General features: G+C 37.4%; 1 protein-coding gene across 1 annotated transcript; it reads left to right on the top strand.

Moving 5' to 3' along the window:
- Window positions 1–10,894: 10,894 nt before the first annotated feature.
- Window positions 10,895–15,344, top strand: LOC125468271 (glutamate receptor 2.8-like). Its single transcript, XM_048579650.1, has 5 exons — window positions 10,895–11,213; window positions 12,205–13,535; window positions 13,636–13,951; window positions 14,093–14,499; window positions 14,596–15,344. The coding sequence occupies exons 1-5, from the start codon at window positions 10,916–10,918 to the stop codon at window positions 15,214–15,216; spliced, it is 2,973 nt and encodes a 990-aa protein (XP_048435607.1). The 5' UTR covers window positions 10,895–10,915; the 3' UTR covers window positions 15,217–15,344.
- The last annotated feature ends 1,407 nt before the right edge of the window (window positions 15,345–16,751 follow it).

The following is a 16,751-nucleotide window of genomic DNA, read 5'->3' as shown; positions in this document are numbered from 1 at the left end:
ATCATACTACTATAAATAAAGGGACAATGGGATGATACAACACACATAATTACATCTGTGAAATCCATTTCCTGGATTGCACTGTTATAATCTACATATTTGTATTGTTGAGATTTTATATTATTTTTTGAGAAATTATATTAAATTATTTAGATTTAGATTTTAATTAAATTAGTTACGAAGTTTGAAGTTTGGAAAGTAATTATCTAAAATTCGTTGACCTTTCAAGGTCACAAGTAACGTATTTGAATAGATCTTGAAACTACGAACGCATAGGTGGAAGTCATTTGCGAGTCCGAATTATAACAGTATAGATACAAACATTTGAAGTTGTATTACTAAACTATAGATTTTAAATTTATTTTAAACTCCCACAGAAAGAGGCCAACCATATTTATGCGAGTTAAGGGAACCAATCAGAAAAAGGAAGGAGGAAAAGCAGAGAGGGGAGGAAACACACAAGCAACCTTGACCCGATTTCAAACCCCGACCCAGTTCCTTGACCCGGTTGTATCTCTTCCGTCTGACGTCTGATTAAGGTGATTTTGGTGTCCATAGAAAGCCCTTGGCGAACCCAACATCTTTGTGGTATTATATTTCTCAATTTGTAACCCAATTTTACAAACTGAAGCCACAAAGTCCACGGTTTTCCGGCAGATTTCTCATTTTTTTCGTTGAATCCGACAATGATTACCGTTGACCACCACCACCAAAAGACTTTCCTCAACCTCAGGAAGAAAGCTCATGCATTGGTTGGGGTGTCGTAGTTCGTTTTGGCATCGAATCAAGAACACTCAATTCTAGGGTTCCAGCCATTCGTGGGCGATTTGAGGTATTTTCCGGCCAAACTGGCCTTAGTCACAGCTATGAAACTTGCTCTACTCATTGAGATCTACATTTCTGTAAAATTTGGTAATTTTTAGAGTTAGTTGGAAAATCGGGTTTCTGTTCGCCGGAAACCGTCACCTGCGGCGGCGCCTAGCCAGTGGGCCACCGATGCTATCTTAAGCTAAATTGATGTCCTTATATCAGATTTGATATCCGTATGGTGTGGTTTTATTGTTTAAACATAGTTTCATGACGATACATCACTTGATCATTGGATGAATCGCCAATTTGACTGTTGGATCGTCACCAAACCCTAATGAGTTATAGAAGATAATATTTGAGGATAACTGGAACTGACGGATCAGGAATCCGACATACGGATCTTCCCGGATTAGATTTCTAAGTTAGTAAAATTAATTATTAACCGTCACCTAATTCTAGTAATTGGCGGAGATTCGACCGTCGAATCGCGATGATATTTTAGTATGTTGTTCTTTGAGCATATTGTGGACCTTAGGAAGTTACGGATCTAGCTTATGATGTGCGGATCTTCGGGATTAAATTGCTAGGGTGTGGACCCCACCGTTGACGTTTGGTCAACAAGTCTTGAACCATTTGAATTACTAAAATTAGTATTACTAGATACTCAATGAAGCTTTGCGGACTTGTCTCAGCGAATGACTTTAATATATGTGATATGGTGATTACCCGATTCTTTATATTAATATCATTTGTGGATTTGACATGGTTTTACAAATATATTTTCTGTTAAAATGTGATTCTTTTATAATTGGCCATCGATCTATTTTTATTAAATGTGATTTGATTCATGGATTGGTAATATTTGTGAAAAAAGAAATTCAAATTGCGTAAATTGAGGGCTAGTAGGAGACTATGACTAATAATGACCTTGCTTGGTTAATCCGCATTGGGGGGTCATTAGTAGTGGTCCTGCTTAGTTAATCCGCATTGGGGGACCATACTATATATGGATCGCGCTTGGTTAATCCGCGTTGGGCGATTCTTATGGCCATTTATACTTAGGGGTGATCATGCTTGGTTAATCCGCGTTGGGTGATCACTGCCCAACAGTTATATAGGTGTGACTCTGCTTGGTTAATCCGCGTTGAGGGGTCACTACCTACCTGATTATCTCGACCTTGCTTGGTTAATCCGTATTAAGGGGGTCACTAGTGGTCCTGCTTGGTTAATTCGCATTGGGGGACCATACTATATAAGGATCGCGCTTGGTTAATCCGCGTTGGGCGATCCTTATGGCCATGTATGCTTAGGAGTGATCATGCTTGGTCAATCCACAGTAGGTGATCACTTCCTAACAGCTGTAAGAGTGACTCTACTTGGTTAATTCGTATTGGGGGGTCACTGCCTACTTGGTTACTTTCTCAGGGGTGGCTCTGCTTGGTTAATCTGCTTTGGGGGGCCACTTCCTGTTTGGTTACTTATGTAGGCTTTGGCCGAATTGCATCCCTCTAGCCTTAGTCTTTAATGTACATATGAACGATGATTTTTGAGAATCTTATGGTTTGAATTAGAAAAGTCGTTGGATGTCTGGGTGACTCATTCGGAGTTTTCAGGGGCTTGATTATGATTTCATAAAGCATGGTTATATACTTGATGTTTATAGATTGTGATTGATCGTTAATTTTTATTCAATTTCACATACTTGTATTATTGTCACTCACCCGCGCTTCGCAGCTTATCCAAGTTCTGATTTGCCCAGTGCACCATTTCCATGATGTAGGCACTGATTTTACATGCGACAAGTCTGGGTAGATTACGAGAAACCGATTGATATTTTGGTTCTGTTGAGTGGTACGGAACTCGATGTGGTTGGATTCCGTTGAGTAGTTCAGAATCCTTATTTTTGCACATTTCCAAAAGGTTAGTCTAGAACCCTAGATTCGAGTGAATGAGAATTATCCACATTAGACCTTGTGAATATAAATTAGATTTGCCATGTTGTTACTCATAATCCAAGTAGGAAATTATATAGAGTTCTTTAATTAAATACGTGAAATGATATGTTATCGTATTGATTGATTAACGTAGTTAAAGGCTAAGATCATGCATCCTTGATTCATGAATGGATTAATTGACGGGATTGTGGGATGACGTTGGATATGATTGTTATTATTATGATTATTTTAGTTGATCAATGTGGCTTGAGAATAATATTGTGCTTCGTTGGTTATTGGATATGTTACATGTTGTGGATGGAGGTATCATGTTGAAAACATAGTGACTTATATGATGTATGGAACGGAAACCTTGAATGTCATGTGGGTTTGTTATGTAGCCACGAATCTAGTAATTCATGCTTGTTAAGTTCTAATAATTGATTGAGGAATGCTATGCTTTTCGATTTGAACGTACTGTGATAAACGTCGAAGTGTAATGAATAATGAACTACGAATGGATTGATCCCTATTTAGAGTATGTAGGCAGTCTAACAAGGATGTTAGATGCAGCTATAAAGTCTACGAAGAATTATTGCGCAATTGGATCTTAAGTTGTGTTTTGCCATTTTCCGAAGGCATGGTATGTTAGAGATATGGGTATTTGGTGATGTCACGTGTCAATCCTGGACGTATATAGGGATCGGGGCGTGACAACATCTTTCTCTTCTCTCTCGTGTCGCCGGCTTCTCTCTTTCTCTGTCCTAAATACAGTTTAGTCAAATAGGCCTACAATACTCCCTATATTGTTTTTCATCTTAATTAATGACTTATGACATTAACTAACAATTTTGCTAAGGAATCAAGTCTAAATTAGAAAGAAAAAAAAAACTTAGCATAATTAGGAATATTTCCATCTAACTTATCATGGGTCTATGTCAGGTGATAAATGAGAGAGAGAAATGCAATTATATTTTTAAATGAGAGAGAGAAATGCAATTATATTTTTTATTAATTTAAGTGTCTTTCAATAATTAGATACATCAACCCACTCATCATATAATAATCAGCAATGGAATATGAGTGTGTTGAGTAATCTCAACTACATTTCTTGAATTTTAACCGACCCTAAATTCCATATGCTAGAAGAAAGATGGCTTATTTTCATCCCTTCGCCATCTGGAGGTGATTGATTGTTTCTACGAAGAGAATGTCAGAATTTCGGCCCTTAAATTCAGTGTTCAAATATTGCGGCTTAAGAATGCCATCTTTTTCATCAATGCTCCCCAATTGACAAAGACATTATTCCGCACATGGGATCCTGTAACTTCACAATTCGCTGGTTTTTATGTGCTTCAAAATCTCTCCCTGCTCTTATCTTTTTCTGATGAGGTAAGCTAAATAAGATTATTGTATGACCGTTCCAGAAAATTACTCTTTCAGGCCCCTACAATATCCATGGATCATGAAGAAGAATCTTCCTTGGAGATATGCTAATGTTACTTACATATCATTACTTTGTAAGACCCTGTGTGTTTTAAAATTTTACTACCAACAGATTTAAGCTTGCGGTTTGTTGGTTGTAAATTTAGCAGCTTTCATCTCCATGCATGAACCTGAAGCTTTTCAGAAAGAATACGTTCTCCAAAGCTTGGTAATACCAGTGCCTCCATCCGCCACAAAACATGAGTGAGCCAAATGACAACTTCAAGGCCAACAACATATCCAATTTCAACACTCAGAACATCCAATTAATCTCATTACCTGAATTCAAATCGCTTCCACTTAACATTCAACTGCATTGGGTATCCGGACGGACATCCAATGCCTTGGTAGAATTTATTGGATCGCAGAATGAGAACAAACGTTCTTCAAGAAGCAGGGGATGGTATCCGTTATCTGATTGTATCCAAGGTTTAAAACCACTAATTTTGTGCAGTTGGCAACAGATTCAGGAAGCTGACCTTTGAATTTGATTTGATTTCCACTGACGTCTAGAGTTTCTTGGAACTATCCCACCGAGATTATTGCTTGAAAGAGAGAAGATATGGTATTCATCAAGAATTCACCAATGTCAGTCGGTATGCTAGAGCTACAATAAGTGACTTGTTTAATTCATACATGGCACCAGAAGGAAAAAATGAAATTGGTTTTTTCTTTTTGGAGGAAGTGTGAATTGAAAGTTCTGGCCAGCCCAAGAGATTTAGTTGAAAAAATGAAGCTACAATCTCCATGGATCACGAAGAACAAGCTTCATTGGAGGTAACTTTTTTTAGGTGACATTGTGTTGATACCAGTTAATCAAATTTTTTTACCGTCGCCAATTATGCAATTACTAAACTCTTAGAGCAAAACCCAGAAGTTGCATTTACCTTTCTGATACTGTAATCAAGGGTTTTCTCTCCCAAATTATTAGACTTAAGATGCTGAGGTGCCACTGACCTTTGATATTTTTGAGGTCAATACACTAGGAACTGAAGCGGTGGATGTAGCTAGGGTGAAACTCTATTCTTGACTCACTACATCTACCACATTAATAGACTTGTGAGACCGAAGGTGTGCCACATCAACACACAAACAAAATTATTGATTAAATTCAAACGGAAAGATCACATTTGATGTGCGGTGGTCGAAGTTAATTATATTTATCGTTTTTCATTGTTAGGGACCAAACTGAGGAGTTTGGTCAAATCAAAATATTGCATTAGTTAATTCTCTTCCTGTATACAAATTACGAAAAACCATTCACGCTTGTTTTTTAGGAATGAGGATGAAACTGTTAAACGTGAGTCGGTATATAAGGGAAAAAAGGAATGTAAAATATTGTAAATATTAGGAGTCCTTTATTTGGCAGGATATTGTTTGTATCCTTTATTTATTTCCTTATGGAATAAAGATTGTATATGTATATTAGAGATGGCAACGGTTTGATTTGGGAACGGAAATACTGTATCCATCCTCATAACCACAAAAACTAACCATATTCATAACAACAAATTAACTGTCGGGGATTATCCATAACCATACCTACCGGGTAACGGATTCCCTATCGGTTAACGGTTAAATCCCTCTTTGTTAATAAAAAATATATATTCATTCAATTGACGTATGATAATTTAGTAAATATTAATTTCGTCATTAAATATTTGATGTATAAAATGATTTAATGAATGGATCTTGTGAAGCATAAAAATTAAAGCTAAACGTTGATAATGTTGGTTTGATCTTTGATATCTCTCATAAGTATCATTAAATTCTCATAGATTTTGATTCATATTAAAACTTTTGAACTTTTCCACAAAATGTAAGTTCTGTATTGTCAAGATAATGAATTGAGTGAATAATAAATATATATATATATATAAATATATTTTAATAATTTAATATTATATATAATATATATTATTTGGTTTGGATTTGGAGATAAATATAGATTGAGAACCCCTACAACCATATCCAGAACTATTACCGAATAATAATCACGGTTTTTCTCCATACCCAAAATATATCCGAATTTTCGTATCCAGATCCAATTCATTCAGACAATTATCCACGATTATCGGGTTTAACGGTAACCATCTTTTCTTTTCACAGTAACTCATCCAAACTCAGCACCAAACTCATCCAATTAACCTAATCGTATTAAAAACCTAGCAAATCTCCATAGAATTAAGTACAGTTGGCACTAAATTATCCATCTTTTCTTTTCACAGTAAAGCAATGAGAAGACCATGAGCAAGTAAATCTGGACCACTACGACCAAAATTCCAGCAATCAACAAAACCTAGATCAACCCACCAACCACAATCAACTGTCCAATATTTTGCATTTACCATAAATAGAAGAAGAAGAAAAAAAGGAAAAAACCATACATAAATTAATTACTGGATTTTCCTCTGTTTTTTTGTTAACCTTCGTTGGGGTGGTTTCAGGTCTGAAGTTTTGGTCCGACCAGGAATTTTGGAAAGAGAAGGAGAGAGAGAGATAGAGAGAGAGAGAGAGAGTTGGGCGCTGCTGGTTGTTCGGAGAGCAAGGCAAGGAGAGGTTTGAGAGAAACAAAAGGGTTTGTGAGACAAACAGAAACGGAAATAAGAGTCCAGAAGAGAGAGAGGCTGTGGTTCACGAAGAAGAGAAGACACGCGTGGAAAAGGAGGGCAAACGCGTGGCAAAGCCGAAAATCCTCTCCCCTCTCCCCTAAATCCCGGCGAACCTCTCCCTCAAAGTCCAACCCGTACCCTTCTGCCCCCCTTCCCTCTCTCCCCCCAATTCCAAGTCCAGACGAAATATCGTTCTGAAGTAATAAGTCCAGTGGCAATCTTGTAAATAAAGCGAAATTTGGGCTGAAATCAAACAAGTGGTAATTTTGTAAATAAACTGAAATTAACTTAAAATTGCGAGAAATTTTTAGTTGTGACGGAAACACAAGTGATACTAGGGCTGGAAAAAAATCCCAAAAATCCCAAACCAAACCGAAAAAATCCCGATCCCAAACCAAAAAAATCCCAAACCAAAATTCCCGAAATTTTCGGTATGTAATCCCGAACCAAACCGAAATTTTCGGTATGGGATTCGGTATTCCATCTCCATTTTTTCGGTATTCCCATACCGAATTGAAATAAAAATTATATATATATATATAATTTTTTTTATTATAAGAGAATTATTTCAACCGTTCATTGTTTTAGATTTAATATGTGTATATATATATATATATATATATATACAATTACCAACAAGAAGGGAGCAACCACAAGCATCAACAAGATCAAGGGGACGAAGGGGCCGAAGAGGCCAACAATATTTATAGACTTTAAGCTTTGCTTTTTAGCTTTTGGTTTGTAACTTAATTATTGAAATTTTGGCTCATAACTAATTTTTTTGATTTTGGGTTTGTTACTTTATTTATAAACCTTGGGTTGTAACTAATATTTTTGCTTTTGAGTTTGTTACTTTATTTATTACTTTATAATATGTCAAATTTTAGCCTAAAAACATAATATGTCAAATTTTAGTCCAAAAGCCCAAAAACATTTCGGGATTCCCGATTTGTCCCGAAATCCCGAAATTATTTCGGGATTCCCGAAAATTGGGATTCCCGAAAATTTGGTTTGGGATTGGGATTGAATTTGGAATTCCCAAAAATTTCGGTTTGGGAATCGGGACAATGGTTTTGGTATGGGATCCCATACCGAACCACCCCTAAGTGATACACCACATATTTTAATAGTAGTGGTGAGAAATTTTACTTTTTAAGTTATTAATTTTTTAGCACACATATCCCAAAATTTGTATAATGACACGTGGTGTAACACCTTGTGTACCGATCACACTGAAAAAACTCTCCAAAATTGCACAGTGCCACCTTGCCCCTTACTTAAGACTAAGGTAATGGGAAATTTCTTTGAAATACCTCCTCATCAGAAGTCAGCGAATCAGCAGTAGGGGACATTTCTTCTTCGTTTGAATTTTCAAATGGACTGTTATATTGAACATCCTACTGATTATCATCTTATAAATAAGTTTCTTAGCCTCCCTCACCCCCGGCCATGAATTCCAAACCATCCAAGAGAGAGTATTCAAACATGACAAAAAACCCTATGATCAAATATATTTTTGATTAATGTAAGTGTCTTTCAATAATTAGATACATTAACCCACTCATCATATAATAATCAGCAATGGAATATGAGTGTTTTGAGTAATCTCAACTGCATTTCTTGAGTTTTAACTGACCCCAAATTCCATATACTAGAAGAAAGATGACTTATTTTTAGCCACGTGTCTTGGAACTCGATTTTTAAATTTCTTTTTACTCTATAATTTAAAAGTTATCATTTTACTCTCTGAAACTCAAAATTCGTTTCATCTTGCTGCCAGGAACTCAATTTTGATCTCAGTTTGCCCCTTGAAACTTGAAAGTTGTCTGCTTGCAACTCAAAATTCTCTCTCCATTGCCTTAGATTTGTTAATTTTTTATGTGGGTTTGATTTGGATGAGTCGGGCTAATCAATTTTTTTTTCATCTATTCAATTTCTTTTAAACTTAATTTTCTCTAATTGTTGAATGTTGACGCATAATGAAATTTATAATTATATTTATTGCACATGTAACATAGTCTTAGTAAGTGTTGATCCCACATATATTTTAGAAAGCGTATTTAAAAATAAGCCAAGAAAGATTAGATAAAGCGTTAAAGTGCAATTAAAACTACAGAGCTAGACAAGTCTTTTCACACATAAAAAGGATAAAATTAAAGAAAAACTAATGAAAAAGGCTTGAAAACTTTGAGTTTTAACCGAAATGACAAAAAAGGTGTTGTAGTTAATAATACCATGAATGACTTTTTAAAGTAAAAATGTCATTAACGTTAAAAGTGAATAATAGCAGAAGTGTTTGGTTAAAACTCTCTAAATTTAAGTCTAACAAAATTGAAACAATAGAAAAATTAAAGGAGAAGATGATTGTTCATCATCTTCTTCCCCTCCCACCCGAGGCGGGTGAACTTTGACCACCTTTTGAACCCCAAACCTGGGCTTTTATTACTACTATCACTTGACCACAATAGCTTGGGAAATGCAGTAGTTATCCTGTTATTCTTGCTGCTTAAACTGCTTCTGCTTTGAGGAGCTGAAGTAGTTAAATTCTGAAACGGGATTAATAAACTTTGATTTAAAATCTAAAATGGTCTGTGGATGTCCATATCAATTGGGAAATTTTGGGTTTAAGGGTGAAGGAAATGGAGTCACTGTTTTTTCTTGGAATTTGAAGGAAATATTCATGGAAGCAATCAAGCTTTACTATCCATTTTGCACTCCTACTGTGTAAGATGGGTTTGTAGACAGTGGATTATAATGGAGTTATGGCTCCACGAGGAGGGCACGGTATTGGTTGATGCAGCCATGACAGAGATAACAAAAAAGAAACTACCTCAAATTGACAAAGACATTATTCCGCACATGGGATCCTGTAACTTCACAATTCGCTGATTTTTATGTGCTTCAAAATCTCTCCCTGCTCTAATATTTTTCTGATGAGGTAAGCTAAATAAGATTATTGTATGACCGTTCCAGAAAATTACTCTTTCAGGCCCCTGGAAGCTACAATATCCATGGATCATGAAGAAGAATCTTCGTTGGAGGTAAGCTAATGTTACTTACATATCATTACTTTGTAAGACGCTGTGTGTTTTAAATTTTTACTACCAACAGATTTAAGCTTGCGGTTTGTTTGTTGTAAATTTAGCAGCTTTCATCTCCATGCATGAACCTCAAGCTTTTCAGAAAGAATACGTTCTCCAAAGCTTGGTAATACCAGTTCCTCCATCCCTCGCAAAACACGAGTGAGCCAAATGACAACTTCAAGGCCAACAACGTATCCAATTTCAACACTCAGAACATCGCAATTAATCTCATTGCCTGAATTCAAATCGCTTCCATTTAACACTCAACTGCATTGGGTATCCAGAAATCCAATGCCTCGGTAGAATTTATTGGATCGCAGAATGAGAACAAACCTTCTTCAAGAAGCAGGGGATGGTATCCGTTATCTGATTGTATCCAAGGTTTAAAACCACAAATTTTGTCATTAAATATTTGATGTATAAAATGATTTAATGAATACATCTTGTGAAGCCCTTTCATCTTAAACCCATACCCAAACACTCATATTCTTCCTTGCTTCTTCCCAGGCCCCGTGTCCCCACCTATTTCCGTCTATCTCGTCCCGCAAACCTCTCCTTCGACCACCTTTCCAACCACATCCCCTCCCCCGTGGATCCACTCTCATCCCCTTCTCCGTCCGCCCCACCCCAATCTCACAATTTGTATAGTGACTACAAAACCAGAAGTTATTAACTTTTTAGCACACATATCCTACAATTTGTATAGCGACACATAATGTAACACCTCGTGTGTACCGATCACACTGAAAAAACTCTCCAAAACTGCACAGTGCCACCTTCCCTCTTACTTAAGACTAAGGTAATGGGAAATTTCTTTGAAATACCTCCTCATCAGAAGTCAGCGATTCAGCAGTAGGGGACACTTCTTTGTTTGAATATTCAAATGGACTGTTGTTATATTGAAAATCCTACCGACTATGAATATTCAAATTCAGCAGTCAGCGATTCATCATCTTATAAATAAGGTTCTTAGCGTCCTTCACCCCCGGCCATGAATTCCAAGCCATCCAAGAGAGAGTATTCTAACATGACAAAAAACCCTATGATCAAACCCGTCTTTCTTTTCTTCCTGTTCTTTAAAATTTTCTTCGTCGGGGCACAAAACACAACATTAATCCCAGTACATGTGGGAGTGGTTCTTGACTTGGACACCGGGTTTGGGAAAATGGAGATGAGCTGCATTGACATGGCCCTTGCCGACTTCTACGCCTCTCATGCAGACTACAAAACCAGGCTGGTCCTACACAAAAGGGACTCTGCAGAAGATGTTGTTGTTGCAGCTACTGCAGGTTCTTTCTCTACCTCTTCTCTTTTTTGTGTGTTCTCGTAAATATGTTTCACTATCTATTAGAATATTAAAGGTGTTGATTCCCAATTGGTTCAAATGGTCGGGGTCTTCCATGTTATTTGGTGTGGTTCGTTACTTTCACTTGGAGATGCTAAATGTCTGTGATCTGTCACAACCTTGGTGTATTCCGCTCAGCACGACCAAGGATGAGCCAGTATGGCTTGTGGGAAATTTAAATATTAATTATTTGATTTTTGATATTGAATGAAAAAAAAAATTAACCGGTGGCTGTTTCTTCTTCTATTAAGTGCTGTGTCTGAGGAATGTTTTTTTTTTTTTTTTTTTTTTTTGGTCAAACGATAGATTTTGTCAGATTAGGTATTAGATTAACTACTGGCAGGGTTTGAACCCGCGTTGTTATGCAAATACTCTACACCTTTTCACCGGCCACTTACGTATGAGGAATGTTGTTAATTAGTGTTGTTTTGTTGAAGTGGCTGCCCTTTGGCTTGCTACTGTTTTTTGGCTGCCGTCAAATTTTTTTCTGTTCATACAAGCTATCTTCGCATTTCAAAAAAAAAAAAAAAGTTTGTTAGTTTTCTCCAAGTTTTTCATTAGAACATTGCATCCAGACAAGCCTCAATCTCCAAGTTAGTTTTCTACAACTGTACACAATAATTTTTTTGTTGATGTTTTACATAAGTTTGTTGTTATAACATAAATGAACTGTTATAATACTTCTTTTTATATATATATATGCTATCAACTTTCGAGTTTCGTTAACTAACAAGTGCATGCTGTTCTTGTTCTTCTTCAATTCATATATCCTTAATTTTGTTTGTTTTCTGAAATTGCTTCAACGTGGCTCATCCAAGGATCTGGTTGGGTTGGATTTGTATCGTGATCAACCATTATAATTTTCCAGAAATGCTTATTTCTGGCTGATGTTACATCAGAGTTTAATTAATTTCCATTTGTCACCTTTGAAACAGCTCTAGACTTGATAAAAAATGAGAAAGTGCAAGCCATCATAGGGTTAGAATCATCAATGCAAGCCAGCTTTGTAATTGAGCTTGGAGACAAAGCTCAGGTGCCCATAATATCATTTTCCGCGACAAGCCCTTCTCTTCAGGGTTCATACTTTTTCCGAATTGCGCAGAATGACTCATCTCAAGTTAAAGCCATTAGTAGTGTCATCCAGGCCTTTGGTTGGACTGAAGCAGTGCCCATCAGTGTTGACAATGAGTTCGGAAAGGGAGTAATACCTTACCTGACTACTGCTTTGCAAGCAGTTGGTGCTCGTGTGCCCTACTGGAGTTTCATTCCTTCAACCGCCACGGATGAGGAAATTGTTGCAGAGCTTCGCAAGTTGATGTCAATGCGAACCAGGGTCTTCATAGTGCATATGTCCCCTTATCTTGGCTCTCAGTTTTTCTCAAAAGCAAAAGACTTTGGCATGATGGATGAAGGCTATGTTTGGATAATGACAAATGGGATGACTAACAGTTTTATTTCCTCGAGTTCTTCTGTCGACATAGACAACATGCAAGGGGTGTTGGGTTTAAAGACTTATGTTTCCATTACAAAAGAGCTTGAAAGTTTTAGAGCTAGATGGCAAACAAAATTTCGACAAGACAATCCAACTATCCCTAGTGTTAAATTGGATATTTTTGGATTGTGGGCGTATGATGCTGCTTGGGCACTAGCCATGGCAGTTGAAAAGGTTGGAACAACAAACTTCCGCTTCCAGAAGATGAAAGATTCTGGCAATTCCACTGGTTTGGAGAGATTAGAGGTCTCTCAAAATGGTCCTGAACTTGTCCGAGAATTATCAGGTACAAGATTCAGAGGTCTTTCAGGAGATTTCAGCCTTGTTAATAGGCAACTACAATCACCTACTTTTCAGATAGTCAATGTGAACAGTAATGGGGAAAGAGGGATTGGATATTGGACAACCAAAAATGGACTCGTAAGAAACATTAAATCGAACAGAAATACAAGCAGACACTCTAATTCTAATGCCAGTCTTGGACCTGTTATATGGCCTGGAGACACCACCTCGGTTCCAAGGGGTTGGCAGATTAGCACGAATGGGACCTTAAAGGTTCTAGTCCCGGCGAAGCTAATGTATGATGAATTGATAAATGTAACGTATGATTCTAGAACTGGCACAACCAATGTCACTGGATACTGCATAGATGTCTTTACCGCTGTAATAGAGGCATTGCCATACCCTGCTCCTTTTGAGTTTCATCCCTTTGCAAAGCCTAATGGTGAAAGAGCTGGAAGTTACAATGATATGATCAAGCAAGTAGTTCTCGGGGTAAAAACTCTTATTCTACGAGTTCTTCTTTCTTTTCCCCCCACTATTTTACAGTTTATTCTATCGACATTATGTAAACATTAGCACTTTTACTTGACAGAACTATGACGCTTTGGTTGGAGATATTACCATTAGAGCAAATAGATCCTTGTATGTTGACTTTACATTGCCGTACACAGAAGCGGGGGTATCAATGGTTGTGCCTGTCAAAGGAAACAAGGGTGCTAAAAACACCTGGGTGTTCTTGAAGCCTTTGACCTGGGACCTTTGGTTAACCAGCTGCTGCTTGTTTATTTTCATTGGTTTTGTGATCTGGTTTCTTGAGCACCCAAAAAACAAAGACTTTCAGGGGCCTCCACATCACCAAATTGGCACAAGCTTTTGGTTCTCCTTCTCAACCATGTTTTTCATACATCGTAAGTGCCCATCATGTTAATCATTCTTTAGTGATCACTGATGCTGTAGAAACAATTGATATGCACTCTATGAACTAAGCAAAGCAATTGTTTTTTTCGATGACTCATTAATGCCATATCTGTTTTCAACTTTTGAAACAGGGGAGCTAGTGCTGAGCAACTTGGCTAGATTTGTAGTGATCGTATGGTGCTTTGTTGTTCTCATACTAACGCAAAGTTATACTGCCAGTTTAACGTCAATATTAACAGTCCAGCAGCTCCAACCAACCGTCACCGATATAAACACGCTCATTAAGAATGGGGACAAGGTTGGCTACCTACGAGGTTCTTTTATTTATGGGATTCTGAAGCAAGTAGGATTTCAGGATGATAAACTTAGGGCCTATTATTCTAGAGAAGAATTGGATAAACTTCTTCAAGATGGGGATGAAAACGGAGGTATTTCTGCTGCTTTTGATGAACCGCCCTACATGAAACTTTTTGTTTCAACTTATTGTTCAAAATATACCATTTTCGAGCCAACATTCAAAACTGATGGTTTTGCATTTGTAAGTCCTCTTGTTCTCTTTCTGGGCTTCTCTCCTCTAACTAGTACATGTTTTCTGATGTGGGGATTTTTTTTTTTTTGGTTGGGTTACATGCAGGTCTTTCAAGAAGGTTCGCTTCTCACGCGTGATTTTTCAGATGCACTCACTCAAGTGCGCGAGGGAGATAAAATGAAGGTCATCGAAGATAAGTGGTTCAAGAAAAATGAAAGTTGTTCAAAATCCGACACCGTGGGAAGTTCCAACACTCTTGGTCTTGATAGCTTTTGGGGCCTCTTCATCGTTGCTGGTGTTGTTTCATCACTAGCTATCCTCATATTTACAGCTATGTTCCTCTATGAGCATAGCCACATCTTGACACGCGCAGATACAGAAGCCTCGTTTTGGACAAGAATTCATGAAATATTAGGAGTATATTACGGAAAAGACCTGACTTCGGATATTTCTGGGAAGAGCACGCTGCAAGATAGTGATCTTGGTATAGCTGCTGCTGAATCTTCACCAAACAGCAGCTGTCCCCCAAGGTCATCATCAAGCTCTCCCGACTGGGTTGGACTGCACCTTGTTCATCAAGAGCTGGTGGGAACTCCTAATTCTTCCGTGCATGGTGGTGATCTGAGTCCGAATGGTCAAGCAACGGCAACCCAAGACAGTAGTACTCATGAATATGGTATTGAGTTAACTTCCTCCCCAAGTGAGAGAGACAGACCTAAACCCTAAATTAGAATAGACTATTGCCCAAGAAAGCTATTGATTCAGAGTAAATTATTTTGTAAATATATATTCTCCCTATATTGTTTTTCTTATCTTAATTGATTATTTATGACATGCAAGGGGAGTTGAAGAGATTGATGCCTTCCCTCATCACCCGCCACTTGCAAGAATTTATATGCAGCCAGAGACAAGTTCTCTGCAGGGCTATGTTCTCCCTGAATCTCCGCCTAACATTTTGAAAACTCTTCGACTGTATACCACATTAGTCGCTAAAATTTTTCACTGCACAAAATGGCTGGAGGTGGCCGAAAAATGGCCTGAAAGACTACCGTCCATTGAAAAACTGGTAACTCGCCGGAATTTATGGGCAAACTTTAAACGTCCATAACACTTTGTCAATACTCAACCAAATTGAGTAATTCAAAAATGAAAATCATATCTTGGAATGAGACGAACAGATTGGTACCTTTCCCGATGGCTAACTCGCAGTGGTTTGGTCGGAAAATGGTCTGGAAGGTCACGGGTTCGTCAGAAATTGGGCAAACTTTAAATCGTTGTAACTTTCTCATTTTTCAACCAAATCACACGATCCAAACATGAAAATTCATCTACACATCATGAGGAATCAATTTATACCTATTTTGAGTCCAGAAGATGGCTGAAATTTTTCTGAATCAGGCCTAGAAGTCTCGGCCCAAAACCTCGTTCTTCGAACTCGTGTTTCGGGTTCGTTTTCATTGAAACAAAAACCACAACAGAGTTTATGGTGGTGAGGACATGCAGATAATGGTGGTTTTGGTGTTCAACAAGCCAAAATTTTGGTGGTGGTGATGGTTTGTTTCACAGAGAAAGGGAGAGCCGAGAGAGAATGAGACAACTCTCGAGAGGAAGAGGGAACGGGGAGAGAAAAAGGAGGAGAGAGAGTTCCAGAATTTTTTGGGTGCCCACGTGGCACGCACCCAATGGTTTGACAAAAATATCACATGTCCAATTAATTATCAATTTACCAAAATATCATCGACGTTCAAAACCTTATAAAATCTTCGTTATTATTCCAAATTACGTTCTGTTTGTGCCCACACGTTTGTCTCGACGAATACTATCAAATATATAAAGATAAGTGAAAATATACGTAGGGATGAAATACGCCGTAAATATAAAAGTGTCAAAACTAAGAATACGAAATACGTAATTTTAAATAGTGAAATCCGGGAACAGGATTTCACACAAAAGGATGGGATCTCAAGTCACATGCATTCGGATAAAAATATGCGTCACCAATAGCAAATAAGCATATTACTTAATCAACACTTAATTGATAATTCAATCATGAACAATTGCATCATTTATTTTGTACAATTTAATTTAGATATTTAGTCTCTCTAGCATTACCTAAAACAAACAATTTGAATCCACTAGGAACAGTTAGAAATACGAGGTTAAATTTTAGATTTTTAGCACCTTGCATTGAAGATAGCCTAATTACCTGGATATATTCAATTCCCTTTGTGTATTTTGTGATTGGGTATCTAATTCCCTTG

This window comes from the organism of the source record quoted next, unplaced genomic scaffold (genome assembly GCF_019419815.1).
Source record: "Pyrus x bretschneideri cultivar Hongxiangsu unplaced genomic scaffold, Pyrus_bretschneideri_v1 Contig1, whole genome shotgun sequence".
Classification (NCBI taxonomy): Eukaryota; Viridiplantae; Streptophyta; class Magnoliopsida; order Rosales; family Rosaceae; genus Pyrus; species Pyrus x bretschneideri.
This window is presented reverse-complemented; position numbering and strand designations above follow the sequence as displayed.

Excerpts from the sequence above, each read along its gene's own strand:
- LOC125468271 (XM_048579650.1), top strand. The coding sequence starts at position 10,916 with ATGAATTCCAAGCCATCCAAGAGAGAGTATTCTAACATGACAAAAAAC. Across the intron at positions 11,214-12,204 it reads TGTTGTTGCAGCTACTGCAG|CTCTAGACTTGATAAAAAAT; the intron begins GTTCTTTCTCTA and ends CCTTTGAAACAG. Across the intron at positions 13,952-14,092 it reads AACCATGTTTTTCATACATC|GGGAGCTAGTGCTGAGCAAC; the intron begins GTAAGTGCCCAT and ends CTTTTGAAACAG.